At 41.8% G+C, this 16,438-nt stretch overlaps 1 protein-coding gene across 1 annotated transcript; it reads left to right on the top strand.

The window, feature by feature from the left end:
• The first annotated feature begins 2,675 nt into the window (after nt 1-2,675).
• LOC133450753 (retinal cone rhodopsin-sensitive cGMP 3',5'-cyclic phosphodiesterase subunit gamma-like) lies at nt 2,676-5,100 on the top strand. The gene is made up of 3 exons (XM_061729610.1): nt 2,676-2,831; nt 4,108-4,224; nt 4,334-5,100. The coding sequence occupies exons 2-3, from the start codon at nt 4,121-4,123 to the stop codon at nt 4,449-4,451; spliced, it is 222 nt and encodes a 73-aa protein (XP_061585594.1). The 5' UTR covers nt 2,676-2,831; nt 4,108-4,120; the 3' UTR covers nt 4,452-5,100.
• The last annotated feature ends 11,338 nt before the right edge of the window (nt 5,101-16,438 follow it).

The raw sequence follows: 16,438 nt of genomic DNA, 5'->3' as shown, positions 1-16,438 counted from the left end.
CAGAAATAGAAATAAGGGATGCCCGATTTCAGCATCCCAGGCGCCAAAAAAAAGGGACATCCCCAAAACTTCTAAACTGCATAGAAATGTATTTTCTTTATATAAAAAAAAACAAAATGCTTTGATTTAAAGTTTAAAGTGCTTTAATAGCTTTCAACTTGCACGACTGTACAGACAGCCAATCATATAGCAATTGAAATAGCCTCCTATGCTACGTATGTCCACATCAGCCCAGATGTAGAATATAGCTACAGATGAAGGTCGGAAAATTAGAATATGTTGTAAAAGTTAATTTATTTCAATAATTCAACTTAAAAGGTGAAACTAATATATTGCATAGTATCATTACATGCAAAGCAAGATATGTTAAACCTTTATTTGTCATAATTTTGATGATTGAATTGTTTATTGATTTCATAAAATATCCTAATTTTTTGAGATTTTTTATTTGGGGTTTTCATAAACTTTGAGCCATAATCACCAAAATTATAACAAATAAAGGCTTGAAATATCTCACTTTGAATGTAGTGGGAAATAATATATTTGTTTCACCTTTAGTTGAATTTATTACGAATATAGTTTTGCAATATATTCAAATGTTCCGACCTTCACCTGTATATTATGACATTGTGGCAGGGTGGAGGAGCTGCAGCCACTCAGGCTGACGGGACACAGGTGTGGCCCGTCAACCTCTCCAACCTGCCAGCCTTATAAGGGAGAGACTGAAGCTGCAGCTGGGGAGGTTGGAGAGGCTGCTGAAGCTGGTGCACGTGTGTGAGTGAATAAAAGGGTATTGCACTAAACTCCGTGTCCTCTCTATCCTGTCGGTCAGGCCCCGTAGCACTCGCCGTGCTACAGACATCAATAAATAAGAGCATAATATATGTCCGTATTGGTTCAATACGGAACGCAACTTTTAATTCCCAATTACGTAACAATTCCGTATTTTAAGGGACGGGTGGCGACCCTACCCTTAAAGGTTCCTGAAGGCCACGTTACAGGTAATTCCTGCTAATGGAAACACGCGCAAACGGCCCGGCTTACCCGGACCCGGACCAGGAATTGAACCCTTGTGGAACTCCCGCTAGTGGAAACGCGCCTATAGTCCATCTGTCTCTGCAAAAACAGCCCCTCTAGAAATAAGACTAATATTCCATAATTATAGTCAAAATTGTCTGATTTTAAGCAAAAATGTCTTTGCAAGTGAAGTAAAAAAAAAGTTATTGAGGATTCTTAAAATTAGCAAAACAGTCTGAAATAGTCTCTTAAATTTTCTTGAAACAAAACTTGAAGAACTTTTTTTGAGATTAGTTTTCGCACTGTAAACGGCATGACTGTGCATGTACGTGAATGAGGGCCACCGGGGCCGAGCTCCAGGGGCCACTCGAGCTGTCGCTGTCGGACAGCCAGGCGGTCCAGTTGTCAGGTGATCTGGTTATTGGAGCTGGAATGTTCCTGCAGTGATCTGATGCAACTGTTTTCTCAATCGGGCAACTCATCAGGTGCGAGAGGTACAAGCTGATAATCTAGAGCGGTCCAGCTGGCCGGCTCTCGCCCTGGCTAGCACCCTTTAACCAGGTGACAACAGTTATTTCAGGCTGTTTTTGCTGAGCTGCTTGAAGGTTCCAGACCGACCCAATACTGTTTACAGCCACGTTATCTTTAAAACCTAAATATACTCTGTCAGGTCTTTTATTCCTGAGCGTCTATTGCTCAGCTCAGCTATCAATAATAATAATAATAATAATAATAATAATAATAATAATAATAATAATAATAATAATAACAACAACACTTAAAAATGAATAACCTGAAGTTTTCATTAATGAGAAATCTAGTTACGGGGATGCAAAAAATGTTTTTTTTTTTTGTACCAGGCTAAAAATATTTAGACGCCAGATTGACTCCCTTTTGAAGCCCCCCAGTGGTCATTTGATGAACTGCAACTTATTTATTTTCATTTGATGAACTGAAACTTTCCTTAATTCCACAATGAATCCAGCTCTGAAAACAGGACATAATTGTTCAATGACGGCACACTGATGAAAATCTTTGTATACTCCCTTTATTTTGGACCTTTTAGGTCTGTCCTGCGTTGAAGTGTTGATGAGTTTTTCTTCAAGTCGAAAGTGTTTTTCAGCCTATCTATCTATCTATTAGACATCATGCACAGCCTTTTCTTAAATCTTTTTTCGATATGATGACGCTACGCAGAGAAAACACAAGATCACAGATGCCAAATGCATGATGCATTAAAACGACTGCATCAATTGTTCTTTTTTAAATGTGTTTGAGCAGTTATTTATTTATTCATCTTTATTTTGTTTCTTTATCAGAAATGATCATTTTCAGTTTCATTTGTGAAGAACATCACCTTTAGGAATAAATTCTGTTTTAGTTGAGTGGGTGATGCCGATTACAAAAAAAAGACTTTTCATGTGAACCTTCCTAACGTTGTGTGTTTTTGTGTATTGATAGAAACTATAACTGTAAACATTTAAAGGCTGCTCCAGCTGATTTTATTCATGCTCCCATCTCTCAGTCAGCTACAGTTAGCTCAACTCCTCAGATTCTTTGCACACCTGGATTTGCACGTTGAGCGGCACGTCCGCCTCAAAATACTCCTGGTGTTTACATACGAGCTGTCCTTTATCTTGCCTATTTGTGGCTGAGCTGCAGAGGAGGGCTCAGCGGAGCCGCCACATGGAGGAGGGACGACGTGAGCGGATTAGCAGCTCGGTGGACTTTAAAAAGAAGCGCCGGCGCCCAGAGAGTCACTCCACCAGGAACCCACAGCATCACCGAATCTTCAGAGCAACGCTCCACCACAGGTGAGATGAGAAGCCTGTTTTTCCCTGGAGCTGTGTGGAGGCCTGAGAGGACGGCCTGTTGCCTCAGACTCTTAAACTATTTTACTACAGGACCGAAAGGCTGAGGTTTTTTATTCTGTCAACCCAAAGTCTTCATCACCATTAGTGCTTCAGATTAAGATGATTTAGAGCATTTTATCAATCAGATTCATGCTTTTAGCCATTGTGATCAGTCTGATTACCTGTTAGATTGATGGAGAGGTGGATAAAGACATGAGAGAGGCATATGCTCACAGTGATTAGTGGTTTCATAGCCTTAATTTAGGGCTGGGCGATTACTCGATTTTAAATCTAAATCGGATTTTTTTAATCAAGACGATGTTAAAAAAAGGAAAATCGGAAAATCGATTTTCCTCTCTCTTTTTCATATAGCTGGAAAAGAAGAAGAGAGCTGGCTGCATTACAGACAGAGCTCGTCTAGTCATCTTTGTTTGGTCAAGAAAATTGTAAATGTTGTCACTTTACTAAACTCAAGGAGGATTTACAGTATCTTTCAATTGCACTTCATTCCCAATGGGGAAATTAGTTTGCTATTTTTCTTTAAAAATAAAGATAAAATATTTGAAACAATTTATTCCATTGTCTTTTGTAGTTTTACCAAAAAAATCGAAATCGAAATCGAAAATCGGGTTTTCAGAGAAGAAAATCGGGATTTTATTTTTTTCCAAAATCGCCCTGCCCTAGTCTGATTACCTGTTAGATTGATGGAGAGTTGGATAAAGACATGAGAGAGGCATATGCTCAAAGTGATTAGTGGTTTAATAGCCTTAACTTATCTGAAGACTGAACTGAGGCCAGTTTCATGGCAACGAGTCTCTCAGAAAAAAAGACCAGAAGTTACGATGCTTCCAGAATCAGAATCAGAATCAGAATCAGAAAAGGATTTATTGCCAAGTTTGTTAACACACACAAGGAATTTGTTGTGGTGATTGCTGCAATACAATAAGAATAAAAATGTAAAAATATAAAAACAAACAAATATATAAGAGATAAAATAAGAGATAGAATAAAATGTATAAACAGAAATGTACAATATGAGGTTTTAAAGTGCCGGATATGAGTCTTTACAAAAAGTGACGTAGGATGACTTAGGACAGATACAATAAAATGTATAAACTGAAATGTACAATATGGGGTTTTTAAAGTGACAGGACAACTAGGGTGCCAGTAAATGTTTCGATGCCGAGTTTTGGAAGTAAACTCATTCGATTTGCTCTTCCTCTTTCTTCTTCTTCAGCAACTAAACAAAAATGGCAGACGTCGCAACTCCCGCTGACAAGAAGGCCCCACCCAAGTTCAAGCAGAGGACAGCCCGCACCTTCAAGAGCAAGGCCCCCAAGCCAGGCCAGAAGGGGTGAGACGTTCCCGCCGTCATTATCTGTTTCTAAATGACATAAATACAGTCAGGTGGGGTCTTGTGTTCTCGCTTGTACCCATCGACGCTTCTTGTCTCTCCGATCCAGATTCGGGGACGACATCCCCGGCATGGAGGGCCTGGGCACAGACATCACCGTGGTCTGCCCATGGGAGGCCTTCGGCGACATGGAGCTCAGCGACCTGGCCAAGTACGGCATCGTCTAGCCGTCTCTCTCCCGTTTTCCTCTCCTTCCTGCACCCCCCCCGCCTCCTGTGGTCCTACTATTGACGGAGAAGCATATAATCTTGCTGTAATAAGGAGGCAGCATTTAATGTTGTAAACATTTCACCTGGAAAAAAAAACAAAAGAAAAAGAAATCCCGCACCCTCATGCACTTTATTTTTTTCCCTCTTCCTTCGTCCCAGTTTCCATCACCCTTTTCTCATCCCTCTCTCCCTCTCTCTCCCATCACTTAAACCAGTGCTTTTTAGCCCAGAAGGGAAAATAAACAACAAATGGAATTCTGTATTTTCTTTTCGGAGGATTTGATTTCTGTTATTTTCACCTCCTTCCTGCGAAACTGCTGATTCAACATGCACAGATGTCTCTTTCTTGTTGTTCTGCTAAAATCACATTTTGTTTTCATGAGAAAAATCTAACTCACTTCATGCTTCAACAAATAAGATCAACTCTGTTTCCCAGTCGAGAGAAACCATTATGTGAGAAAGCAATAAATGTTTGAATATTTTCCACAGAACAAATGTCTGTGTGTCCACATCAACGTGTAAGTGTATAACATCCAGGTTGTTAGACAAATGAAAGTGCTGTAGACTCCGTCAAGAACATAAAATGCCGATTCTGGCCAAAACGTTACTTGTGTCTGTGTCTAAAATGTGAGCAACAACTAAAACTGGAAGACCAAGAAGACTTGAAAGTGTCTTAAAAAGGGAAAATGCCCCAAACTGGAATTTATATGCAGAAGGGCCAAATAGAAGTCATCATTCGCACCTGAAATAGACAAGGTTACAGATGTCAACAAGGTTCGAGGGGCCTAAACAGGAACATTTGGACTCCTGATGACATAAAAACAAGGACTGTATAAGAAGAACTGCACAACCCTGCGGTGACATCATCACCAGCATCAAAGAATGCTTTTGAAGCCTCTTTTTTGTCAGAGTGTGGTTGTTTAGGACCCAAAAGCAGGAGAGCGGGAGGCAGGAGTTCCAAAAACGGGGTTTTATTTAACAAAAAAGCAAGAACCAAAAACGCTGCCGAGCAGGATCAAAAAAAGGACCAGGATCATGAATGACAAAACTGACAAGGAGGGAGGAGGAGGAGGAGGAGACAACATGGAGGGAGCAAACAGTACGGACCGACAGGGAGCAAGGGAAAGACCAGACCAGATATACACAGGGGATAACGAGACACAGCAGGTGCGAACAATCAGGGCAGATGGAAAACAGGCGGGGCAGAACAGAAAACACAAACTGGGGGAAATGTCAAACCCTGACATTTTTCCTCTCAATGTGCAGTATTATGGTGAAACAGGCATGAAAGCTGACTGGAACACACCCACTTTAGTTCAGTTAACGCTAGGCTAACGCTCTTAGCACGGGTTGCCATATAACTATTATGCTAATTAATATCACCTTACATCAAAACTGATCAAATTCGGTCAAACATCTTCATTTCAAATGTCGACACCAAAACAAGTGCTGCCAGCAGATATAATAATATTAATTATTATTAGATATCAGCTGGTCAACCCTCGGCTGGCGTGCGACTGGCCTGCAACCGTGAGCCGTGATTGACACCCCGAATGATGGCTGGTCCCAACCAGTACTCGAGTTGTATCATATTTTATCATATAGGGACAGATAATTTGTGCTGATTACAAATAATATAATATATTACAAATAATAGCACTGACCAAAACACCGGCAGTAATACTGCAGGAATGACATAGCAGCAGTTAAATGCAGCCTTCTGTAAGCTTTAAATATCCACTGGGCTTACATCAAATACATCAAAACACAACAATAAAAAACAGTTTTCTGAACTTATCAATATGACTCTGTCCTTCACAGGATAAGTAAAATGGATCACTGCAAAAACTCAAAATCTTAACAAGAATATTTGTCTTATTTATCATTTTAGTAAAAAAAATCTCATTACTCATTAAACAAGACTCATCACTGGAAAAAAACAACAATTTTCACCTGTTTCAAGTAGATTTTCACTTAAAATAAGTAGAAAAATCTGCCAGTGGAACAAGATTGTATTGCTTGTAATGAGAAGATAAATCTTGCCCCATTGGCAGATTTTCCTACTTATTTCAAGTGAAAATTTACTTGAAACAGGTGAAAATTGTCAAATAAGTTATTTTTCTGGTGATGACTCTAAATGTTGAAATAGCAGTAAAACCACATTCATTGATGAAATGACATAAGGGATGGAAAGGAGGGATGTCAGTTTTACAGGGGGGATGATTTTGACCGTTTTTATTTCAGGGGGGGATGCCATCCCCTCTCATCCCCCCTCAATTCCAGCCCTAGTCCCAACAGACCTCTAACCCGTTCACCATTTTCAGCTCTTTCACCTCTTGCCTTTGATGCTGCTGGCAACGCCGGCAACGTTTTTAGAACCCTTTAATGAGCTTACATAATCCTCTGACTTAAAAAGAATTTAGTCCAACAGAGACTAAATTTAAATATTATGTTAGCACTGTCAACAACAACAAAAACAACGTACTTAGCTTCAGTAGCGCTGATCCATTTAGGTGTGATCAAGACAGTTCACGTGTAAGAAGATTGACGGTACAGACACTTATGATGGTTCCATGGCAACGGCTCACACCCATCACCCCCTTGTGATGTCACGCCTCAAAGCCCATCTAATGGCGACGTATTAAGGCCCTTTTTTTTCCACTTTGTCTGCATATGTATTAATGGTAAATACCAAGTTTGGTAAAAACCTAAAGCAAATATATGCATTTTAATCTTAAAACAAGGTTTTTTTTTGTGTATGTGTGCATGGGTATGTGCGTGAGTGTGTCTCTTTCACCAGCCTTCTTGGCAGTCTACTATATTTTATTAGTCCCTCACGAAAAGGAAAGGACAGGCTGCATTTGCAAATAAGAATTTGTTCTTAAAGCGACACCACGTAACTTTTCCACCTTAATATCATATTTCTAGAGTCATTGTGATGGAACATCAACTTACAACAGGTTTAATGAACCTCTGTCATGGTCTGAGGGGTCTGTATCGCCTTCACTGGCACTATGTAACTTTGAGGTGCATGGTAGGAACCCTGCCACACTAAAAAACTACACATTTTTACGGCTTTGACTGCTTTACGGCATATGTCACTTCCCCCTCCTTCCCGATTCGTAGTCGAGACGAAAATGGGCGGGGCGTGGAGCACAGAGCTCAGCAGAAGCTGGTAACCCGTTGCTGTGTTATGGCAGCAGCAGCTCCACACGTACTGTAACAGACGTGGGGAAAAGATCGCTAATGGTTTAACTTTTCACCGCTTTCCTGCTCGGAGGCAGAACCACGGAGGCCAAGTATCTGATATAACAGAGTAAAAGAGTAAAAGAGTCGTCGGCTCGGTTGGATCGCGGCTGTAACGACCAAACATAACGTTCCTCAGTAAACAAACAAACACGCACACAGACGGGCGTCGGATCAAAACACGGGTTTATTAAAGCAGCACAACGTAACTTTCAGCTTTTCTGAGTTTGCTTGCCTGGGTAAATAAAGGTTAAAGCAGCACAATGTAACTTTCAGCTTTTGTTGAGTTTGGCGGCTCCTTTGGACAAAAGCGGTAGTGCTTTATCAGTAGTGTGGCAGGGTTCCTACCATGCTCCTCAAAGTTACATAGTACCAGTGAAGGCGATACAGACCCCTCAGACCATGACAGAGGTGTCATTAAACCTGTTGTAAGTTGATGTACCATCACAATGACTCTGGAAATATTATATTAAGGTGGAAAAGTTACATTGTTCTGCTTTAAATAAAAAAAAAAAGAAGAAAAAAAAGAGAGAAAAAATTCTGCCGAAGAGAACTAAGATCACGAAAACTGGTGCAGTTTGGAGAATGTGGGATGTGTTGTAGTGTGTGTGAGTAAATGTATAATGTGTTTTGCTCAAAAGAAAAGAGACATAAGACAGTCAGGTATTTATAATAAGAAAAGAAGGGGGGTGCAGTGTGTTGAGGATGAAAGGCCTTTTTTTTTTTTTATACGGTCAGTTTAATAACGTCTCAATGAACGTTTTTGTCAAAACATCATGGTCTCACTCAGTGGTGTAAAGTAACGAAGTACAAGTACTTCGTTATTGTACTTAAGTAAGATTTTTAAAAATTTGTACTTTTATTGATGCTTTCATTTTTCTGTACTTTTACTTTTACTTCGTTCTTTTTACTTTTGTACTTAAGTACATTTTACACCATGTACTTTTGGTACTTTATTATATTTAATTTGAGGTACTTTTGTACTTTTACTTAAGTAATTTTCTTAATGGGTACCTTTTACTTTTACTTAAGTAATTTTCAAGCAGAAAATTTGTACTTTTACTTAAGTACAATATTTTTGTACTTTTTCCACCTCTGGTCTCACTACAACAAGGGTGTCCACACGTATACGGAGTAACACCCACTTGTTTTTCAGTCAGCATCAGGTTTACCTGCAAGGGTTTTGGTTGTAGGACCCAAATGTAGTAGATGTAGTTGGCAGGAGTACAGACAAAATGTTGTTTGAATTCCAAACATGTTCCAGGATGCAGATATATGTAGTCCTGTATTTACTTCTGGCAAGCTGAGAAAGTAGTTGAGCAATTTTAATGTGTGGATGGAGGAAGAAATAAGGAATAGTTCAGTCAAACTCCATAATTATGTAGCCGTCTCTCACTAGTCTGTGGACTAGTATCGGGCCAGTAATTTTATAATTTCATAATCCTTGTGTAAGGGCCCCTGGGTAGTTTTACATGTCACTGTTTATAAAAACAGAGCCAACAGAACAACAATAACAAAGCTCTAAATGATCCCACGTGTTTTCGTATGTTTCTACGTGAAAACATGAGAAAAATGTTCACGCCGCCCCCCCCACACCGCAGTCTATACATGCCGACCTGAACATGTCCAGATTCATGTTTGCAGGCGCTGCCAAGAGAAAGCTTTTTCTGTCTCCAACAGAACACGGAAACGTGACTGAGGTTTACGAAACTTCATCTGAGCAAACCACAAGACTTCTGGACGGACCGGGCCAAAGCAAAGTGGGTTCACCACTTAATGTCAGGCGTTTTGTTTAGTGGAAACCAAACACAGAGTCTCAAGCATGGCGGGGGACGAGGAGGTGATCTGGGTTCTGGTTTCTGGGTTCTGGGTTCTGAGATCTGGGATATATTTTATTAGTCCCTCACAAAAAGGAATGAGAAAGGAGAAAACAAAAAAGAGGACTAAGATCACCAAACGTGGAGCGTGAAAAAGTAGGAAAGGGGAGACAAGACAGTGATGGGTGCAGGTTGGAGAGTGTGTGATGTGTGGTACTTACTTAGGTGTTTCTTGGGTGACCCCTTTTCCGCTTTCCCTGTGGGTTCCATTTAAGGGCTTGTCTTAAGCCGGGCATACACTGTGCGATATTTTGAATCGTATGAGACTGCCCCATCTCACACTGCACAACTAGATCGCGGAGTTCAAAAGTTCACACCCCACGATTTATGTTCTCACACTGTACGAGCCGATGCTCGGATGTGACCCGTCTGGTCACACTATACGATCATTATCCTCCCGTCGGACTTCTGTGTACTGGAACTCGAGGCTGGTTCTGGGGCACGGGTAGGCTGTTCCAGCCCAAACGTGGGTCCTGCCCATTTGATCAAAGGTTATGGGATCCTTTATTTTTTTATAATTTTATTTTTTTATATATATATATTTAAAAAATCCCAAAATATCTGTACCGTTTGTGATTGGGTCGGCACTGCGCATCATTTTTAGACATAACAATGAACGCATACCGCAAAAGTTGTGTCTCGCGGAGGAACCCGGCGTCCCAGCAAAATGAGAAGAGAAAAAAGAGTTGTTCCGAACAGTACAGCACAATGATAAAAACGAAATCACATTATGGGCGATTTTTATTATTTCACTTTAGTTTATAATTCATCTTCATTGTGGCGTCATATAACACTGTTTTAGTCATTTTTGTGCACTTTTCGGCTCATTATATTGTATTTTTCTACATATTTGGGAAGACGAGGCGCCAACATTGTATGACGTCAGGTTTGTTTACATCAGGGGCCGCTGTTATTGGTCCAGCGCGATCACCTTATTGGTCCAGCGGCGCCTGTGTCGAAGCGCTCCTCGACACAGGCGCCGCTGGAAATAGTCCCGCTATTAAAATAACGATCTTGAAAATACTTCCCAAAAATCCGAGTTCAAACTTTTATCCTATGCTCTTTTTTTTAAAGTGAAAAGAATTTACACGCAGGAGGTGGGAACGAGATGAAACGAAAAGGTGGGTGACCTGACGGCCTACAGCAGACAGCGCACACACTGAAGGCTGATTTATGGTTCCGTGTTAAACCAACGCAGAGCCTACGGCGCAGGGTACGCGGCGACCCGCACCATACGTGGAAATGCGGTCTTTTTTTTGCTATTAAAACATGATTTGTAATGTGAATTTGCAACACTTAAACTACAAATAATAGTTTTTGAGGTGACATCAGATATTGCGCATGCTCTCTGCGAAAGGATGAGGTAAATCGGGTCGCAGCACTGCTTCAACTGTGCGACTCCTTCACGAGAATTTCAAACATGCTAGATTTTCTTGCGACCTCACGATTCGTGATCGGGAGCTCGTCGTGAGGTGTTAATCTCTCGTCGTTACCCCACGTACACTGCACGAGGCACGAGCAATGATTGGGTCAAAATCTGGCCCGATCAAAAAAAAGTCGCACGACTGGAAAATCGGCTCAAAACGAGCCGATAATCGCACAGTGTATGCCCGGCTTTATGATGGAATTTGTGGGCTTTCGCAGGGTATGGCATATCCAGCGCCATCTGCGTTTCTTAATTTATTCTAGCTGGTTTGTTCTCCCCCAGAGTTCAGTGTTGCTGACGGTGTCTGGCCATCGGATGTGGAGGATCTTCCTTAGGCAGCTGTTAATAAAAATCTGTACTTTCTTGGTGGTAGCAGCTGTAGTTCTCCATGTTTCTGCTCTGTATAGGAGTACTGCCTTGACATTGGTGTTAAAGAATCTGACTTTGGTATTGGTAGTAAGTTCTTTGGAGTTCCAGATTTTCCGTAGTTGTACGAATGCTGCACGTGCTTCCCTGATTCGTGCTTTCACGTCTGCGTCTGTGCCACCTTTTTTGCCAATTACACTGCAGAGGTGGGTGAAGGATTTGATTTCTTCCAGTGCTTCCCCTTCCAGCGTGATTGCGTTGGCCTTGGCTACATTGATCTTGAGGATTTTGCCCTTTCCCTTGGATGATGATTCCCAGTTGTGCTGAGGTGGCTGCTACGATGTTGGTCTTCTCCTGCATTTGATGTTGAGTGTGGGACAGCAGTGCCAGGTCATCGGCATAGTCCAAGTCCTCCATTTGCATCCAAGGAGTCCACTGAATGCCGTTCCTTCTCTGTGCGGTGGAGATCTTCATTATCCAGTCAATCGCTAGCAAGAAGAGGAAGGGCGACAGCAGACAGCCTTGTCTGACTCGAGTTCTCACTTGGAATGCATCTGTTAGCTGTCCTCCGTGGATGACCTTACATGTCAGTCCCTCATAAGAATTCCTGATGATGGACACGATCTTGGCTGTCAATTCGTAGTGTCGGAGTAGCTTCCAGAGGGTCTCCCTGTCTGGGTGTCTGTGGATGTGTGGTAGTGTGTGTGAGTAAATGTATAATGCGTTGTGCCTTTTTTTTTTTTCTTTTAAATGGTCAGTTTACTAACGTTTCAATTGGACGTTTTGGTCCAAACATCATGGTTGCAGTACAACAAGGGCGTCAGCATTGGGTTTACCTGCAAGGGTTTTGGTTGTAGGACCCAAATGCAGGAGTACAAACAAAATGTCAGACCACATGTTCCAGGATGCAGATGTAAGTAGTCCTTTATTTACTTCTGGCAAGCCGAGAAAGTAGTTGACCAATTTTAATGTGTGGATGGAGGAAGAAATAAGGAATAGTTCAGCCAAACTCCATAATTATGTAGCCGTCTCTCACTAGTCCGTCGGCCAGTATCGGGCCAGTAATTTTATAATTTCATCATCCTTGTGTAATTGCCACTGGGCCTTTTGTGGGTTAACTATAGTAGTTTTACATGTCACTGTTTATAAAAATAGAGCCGACAGAACAACAATAACAAAGCTCTGCTGCAGAAGGGAAATTAGCGTCAGTAACAAAATGATCCCACGTGTTTTTGTATGTTTCTACGTGAAAACATGAGAAAAATGTTAGCGCCGCCCCCCCCACACCGCAGTCCATACATGCCGACCTGAACATGTCCAGATTCATGTTTGCAGGCGCTGCCAAGAGAAAGCTTTTTCTGTCTCCAACAGAACACGGAAACGTGACTGAGGTTTACGAAACTGCATCAGAGCAAACCACAAGACTTCTGGACGGACCAAAAGCAAAGTGGGTTCACCACTTAATGTCGGGCGTTTGGTTTTAGTGAAACCAAACACACAGTCTCAACATGGATCTGGGATCTGGATTGGGATCTGGGATCTATTCTGGATCATCCGTTAGCAACTAATGGCCCTTTTGCACTAGTCCTTACTCGGCCCGACTCGGCTCGTCACGCCTCCACCCGTTTTGTCCCCGTTTGTTTTTCCACAGCCAGGGGAGAAGTGGGCAGGTTGGGGTGAAGCTGCTGTGACGTACTCGATTGCGCAACCGCTTTGTTCATGTCGGCGCTGATCAGAAATCAGCTGGAGCCGCGAGCGGCTGAGAGTAAAACAGCCCGTCTACATCCCTTTTTTAATTCTCTCCTCAGCCACCAGGTTTATGAACATCTGATCCTCAGAGTTGGATCACCAAACAGACGTTTTGCGCTTTATAATAAAATCGCTGCGAGCCGCGGGTCGCTCTCGCGCTGACTCCCGCTTCCTGATTCAAACGTCTGACGGCCCCGCCCCCCGACCAATCAGAGGCGCGGAGGGTGGTGACGTCAGAAATAGTCCCGGCTCAGCCCGGATAGAACCTCGCCAGAATGGTTACAGAAATAGAATCGGCTTGGAGCGGCTCTACCCGTCTCAGCCCTAGTGCAAAAGCGCAAGACGGGGCCGTGGCGGGTAGAACCGAGCTGAGGCGGGACTAGTGGAAAAGGGCCATAAAGGTCTCTGATCAGAAGCACAACATCTTTTAAAAATGGCAAAAATAAAGAAAATATAAACAACAAAAGTTTCAGTCTAACTCAGGGGTCGGCAACCCGCGGCTTTAGAGCCGCATGCGGCTCTTTAGCGCCGCCCTAGTGGCTTCCTGGAGCTTTTTCAAAAATGTTTGACCCTTTTTTCCTTCTTTTTTTTCTCTTTTTACCCTTTTTTTCTCTTTTTTTTTTTTTTTGTTTTTTTTTCTTCTTTTTTCCTTTTTTTCTCTTTTTTCTCTTTTTTTCTCTTTTTTCCCTTTTTTCTTCCTTTTTTCTTTTTTTCTTTGTTTTTTTTTCTTCTTTTTTCCTTTTTTTCTCTTTTTTCCCTTTTTCTTCCTTTTTTCTTTTTTTCTTTGTTTTTTTTTCTTCCTTTTTCCTTTTTTTCTTTTTTCTTCCTTTTTCCTTTCCTTTTTAATCTCGACATTTCAACTTTTTTCTCGACATTTCAACTTTTTTCTCGAAATTATTTCAACATTACTCTCGACATTTCGACTTTTTTCTCGACATTTCAACTTTTTTCTCGAAATTATTTCAACATTAATCTTGACATTTCAACTTTTTTCTCGACATTTCGCCTTTTGCCATTTGCCTCCATTCTAAGGCTTATATACAAGACTTTTCATTTTTTGCGGCTCTGGACATGTTTGTTTTTTTGTGTTTTTGGTCCAATATGGCTCTTTCAACATTTTGGGTTGCCGACCCCTGATCTAACTGAAATACTGTGTCAGGATCTTCTGAGAGCGGTGCACGAATCAAACGCCCAGAGACCTCCGTGCACTGTGACGCGAGAGACAGAAAACAGCTGCTTAAGGTGGATCTATCATTTTACTTCTAATACTATATTTTCTATTATTTTTATTATTATTTTCTTTCTTTGCACGTTTCATTTTTGTAAAGTTGATAATGACACAGTGAAATGAGCTTTATAGATCAGATGATTTTTGTTATATCTTTACACAAAGAAACCTAATTTTAAGACGGATACGAACTGCTGCACGACTCTTTTTTGAAGTTGATGAGATCAATCGTGTCTCTTCAATTGTTGCATGAACTTTTTGTGTTTCAACGTCATATTTATACTATTTTCCTCTTTAAGAACCGTTGGACTCAGAAAACCAGAAGGTCAGTCCCTTCCAGACCTCCCCCCGACCCTCAGGTGAAGCCCGTTCTGCTTCTCACTTCGTGACGCTGCGACTCTTCACTCCGAGTCTGGATGAGGCGGCAGCTTAGAGGCGCTAATAGGATTGGGACGGGTCCATACGGGTCAGCAGCTCTGAGCTGCGTTCATGCTGTTTTCACCAAGTCTGACGCTTGTTTCCTTTTGTTCCATCTCTGCATCGACACGTTTAGGGTGATTTATTGATTTATTTCTAATGTTTCAGGCATCAATGATCTGCATCTTTGCATTCATTCATTTGCAAGACGTAGATTTTGCAGCAGAAATGACTGAGCTCATGACATGTTAAGAGATGAGCAGGTGGTGCCGGTAACGTCTGAGCCATCTGCTGGTCACGTGGTGAACGGTCAGGGGTCTGCACGAGGACAAACGCAAACTATGGCGTCATTTCTTAATCCCTCCCATGTTTTCCTAATTTCAATACTCAAAAATTGTAACTGAAGATCATTTTAAAACGACATGTTGTGTTTATTTTTTAACCGTTCTTGTAGCCATTTAAAGCGACACTACGTAACTTTTCCACCTTAATATCATATTTCCAGAGTCATTGTGATGGTACATCAACTTCCAACAGGTTTAATGAACCTCTGTCATGGTCTGAGGGGGTCTGTATCACCTTCACTGGCACTATGTAACTTTGAGGAGCATGGTAGGAACCCTGCCACACTAAAAAACTACAAATCGTTACGACTTTGACTGCTTTACGGCATACGTCACTTCCCCCTCCTTCCCGATTCGCAGTCGAGACGAAAATGGGCGGGGCTTAGAGCGCAGAGCAGAGCTCCGCAGAAGCTGGTAACCCGTTGCTGCGTTGTGGCTGCAGCAGCTCCACACAACAGACGTGGGGAAAAGACCCTAATGGTTTAACTTTTCAACGGTTTCCTGCTCGGAGGCAGAACCACGCAGGCCAAGTATCTGATATAACAAAGTAAAAGAGTGAAAGAGCCGTCGGCTCGCTTTGGATCGCGGCTGTAACGACCAAACACACAGTAAAGCCTGATTTATGGTTCTGCGTTAAATCGACGCAGACCCACGGCGTAGGGTACGTGGCGACGCGCAACGTACGGCGCGCGTCGCCGCGTACCCTACGCCGTAGGCTCTGCGTCGATTTAACGCAGAACCATAAACAGCCTTAAACCACAAACACTCACACAGACGGGCGCCGGATCAAAACACGGGTTTTATTCCCCACTTCTCCAGCTAAACGCAGTTGCTGGCCAGCTCTCTGCGGTGCAATTAACCCCAATCTTCAGATAAAACTAGTTTGTTGAGGAAAAAATATTAACTCTTATTTGTAGCTGCAGAGGAAAAAAATAATCTCACGAGGAAAACAAAAATATTGCTCACGTCTCTTCAACATAATATAGCAGTCAAAAACAAGGAAAAGAGAAGTAAGAGGAATACAAAACATGTACTGTATGTTGTACTATTATACAAATTTATTGAAACACATGGCTCTTCAGGGATTCAGGGATCTCTTAGGGATTTCATATGGATCCAGACCGTTAATAATCATTATTTTCTCCATATACTGCTCCCTGGGTTCCTTGTTTAAGATATCTCGGTAAATTCCAGTTCCTTTCCAGCAGTTTAACATCTTTTTTTTTTGCATTCCGTCTGTTCACTTGGTGAAACAGAAAAGCGTCCCGTGTTCTCTCATCAAAACAAATGCA

The sequence above is a fragment of the Cololabis saira genome, chromosome 1 (assembly GCF_033807715.1).
Source record: "Cololabis saira isolate AMF1-May2022 chromosome 1, fColSai1.1, whole genome shotgun sequence".
In the NCBI taxonomy this organism is placed as follows: Eukaryota; Metazoa; Chordata; class Actinopteri; order Beloniformes; family Belonidae; genus Cololabis; species Cololabis saira.
Note: the sequence above shows the minus strand (reverse complement) of the source record. Positions and strands in the feature narration are given on the sequence as shown.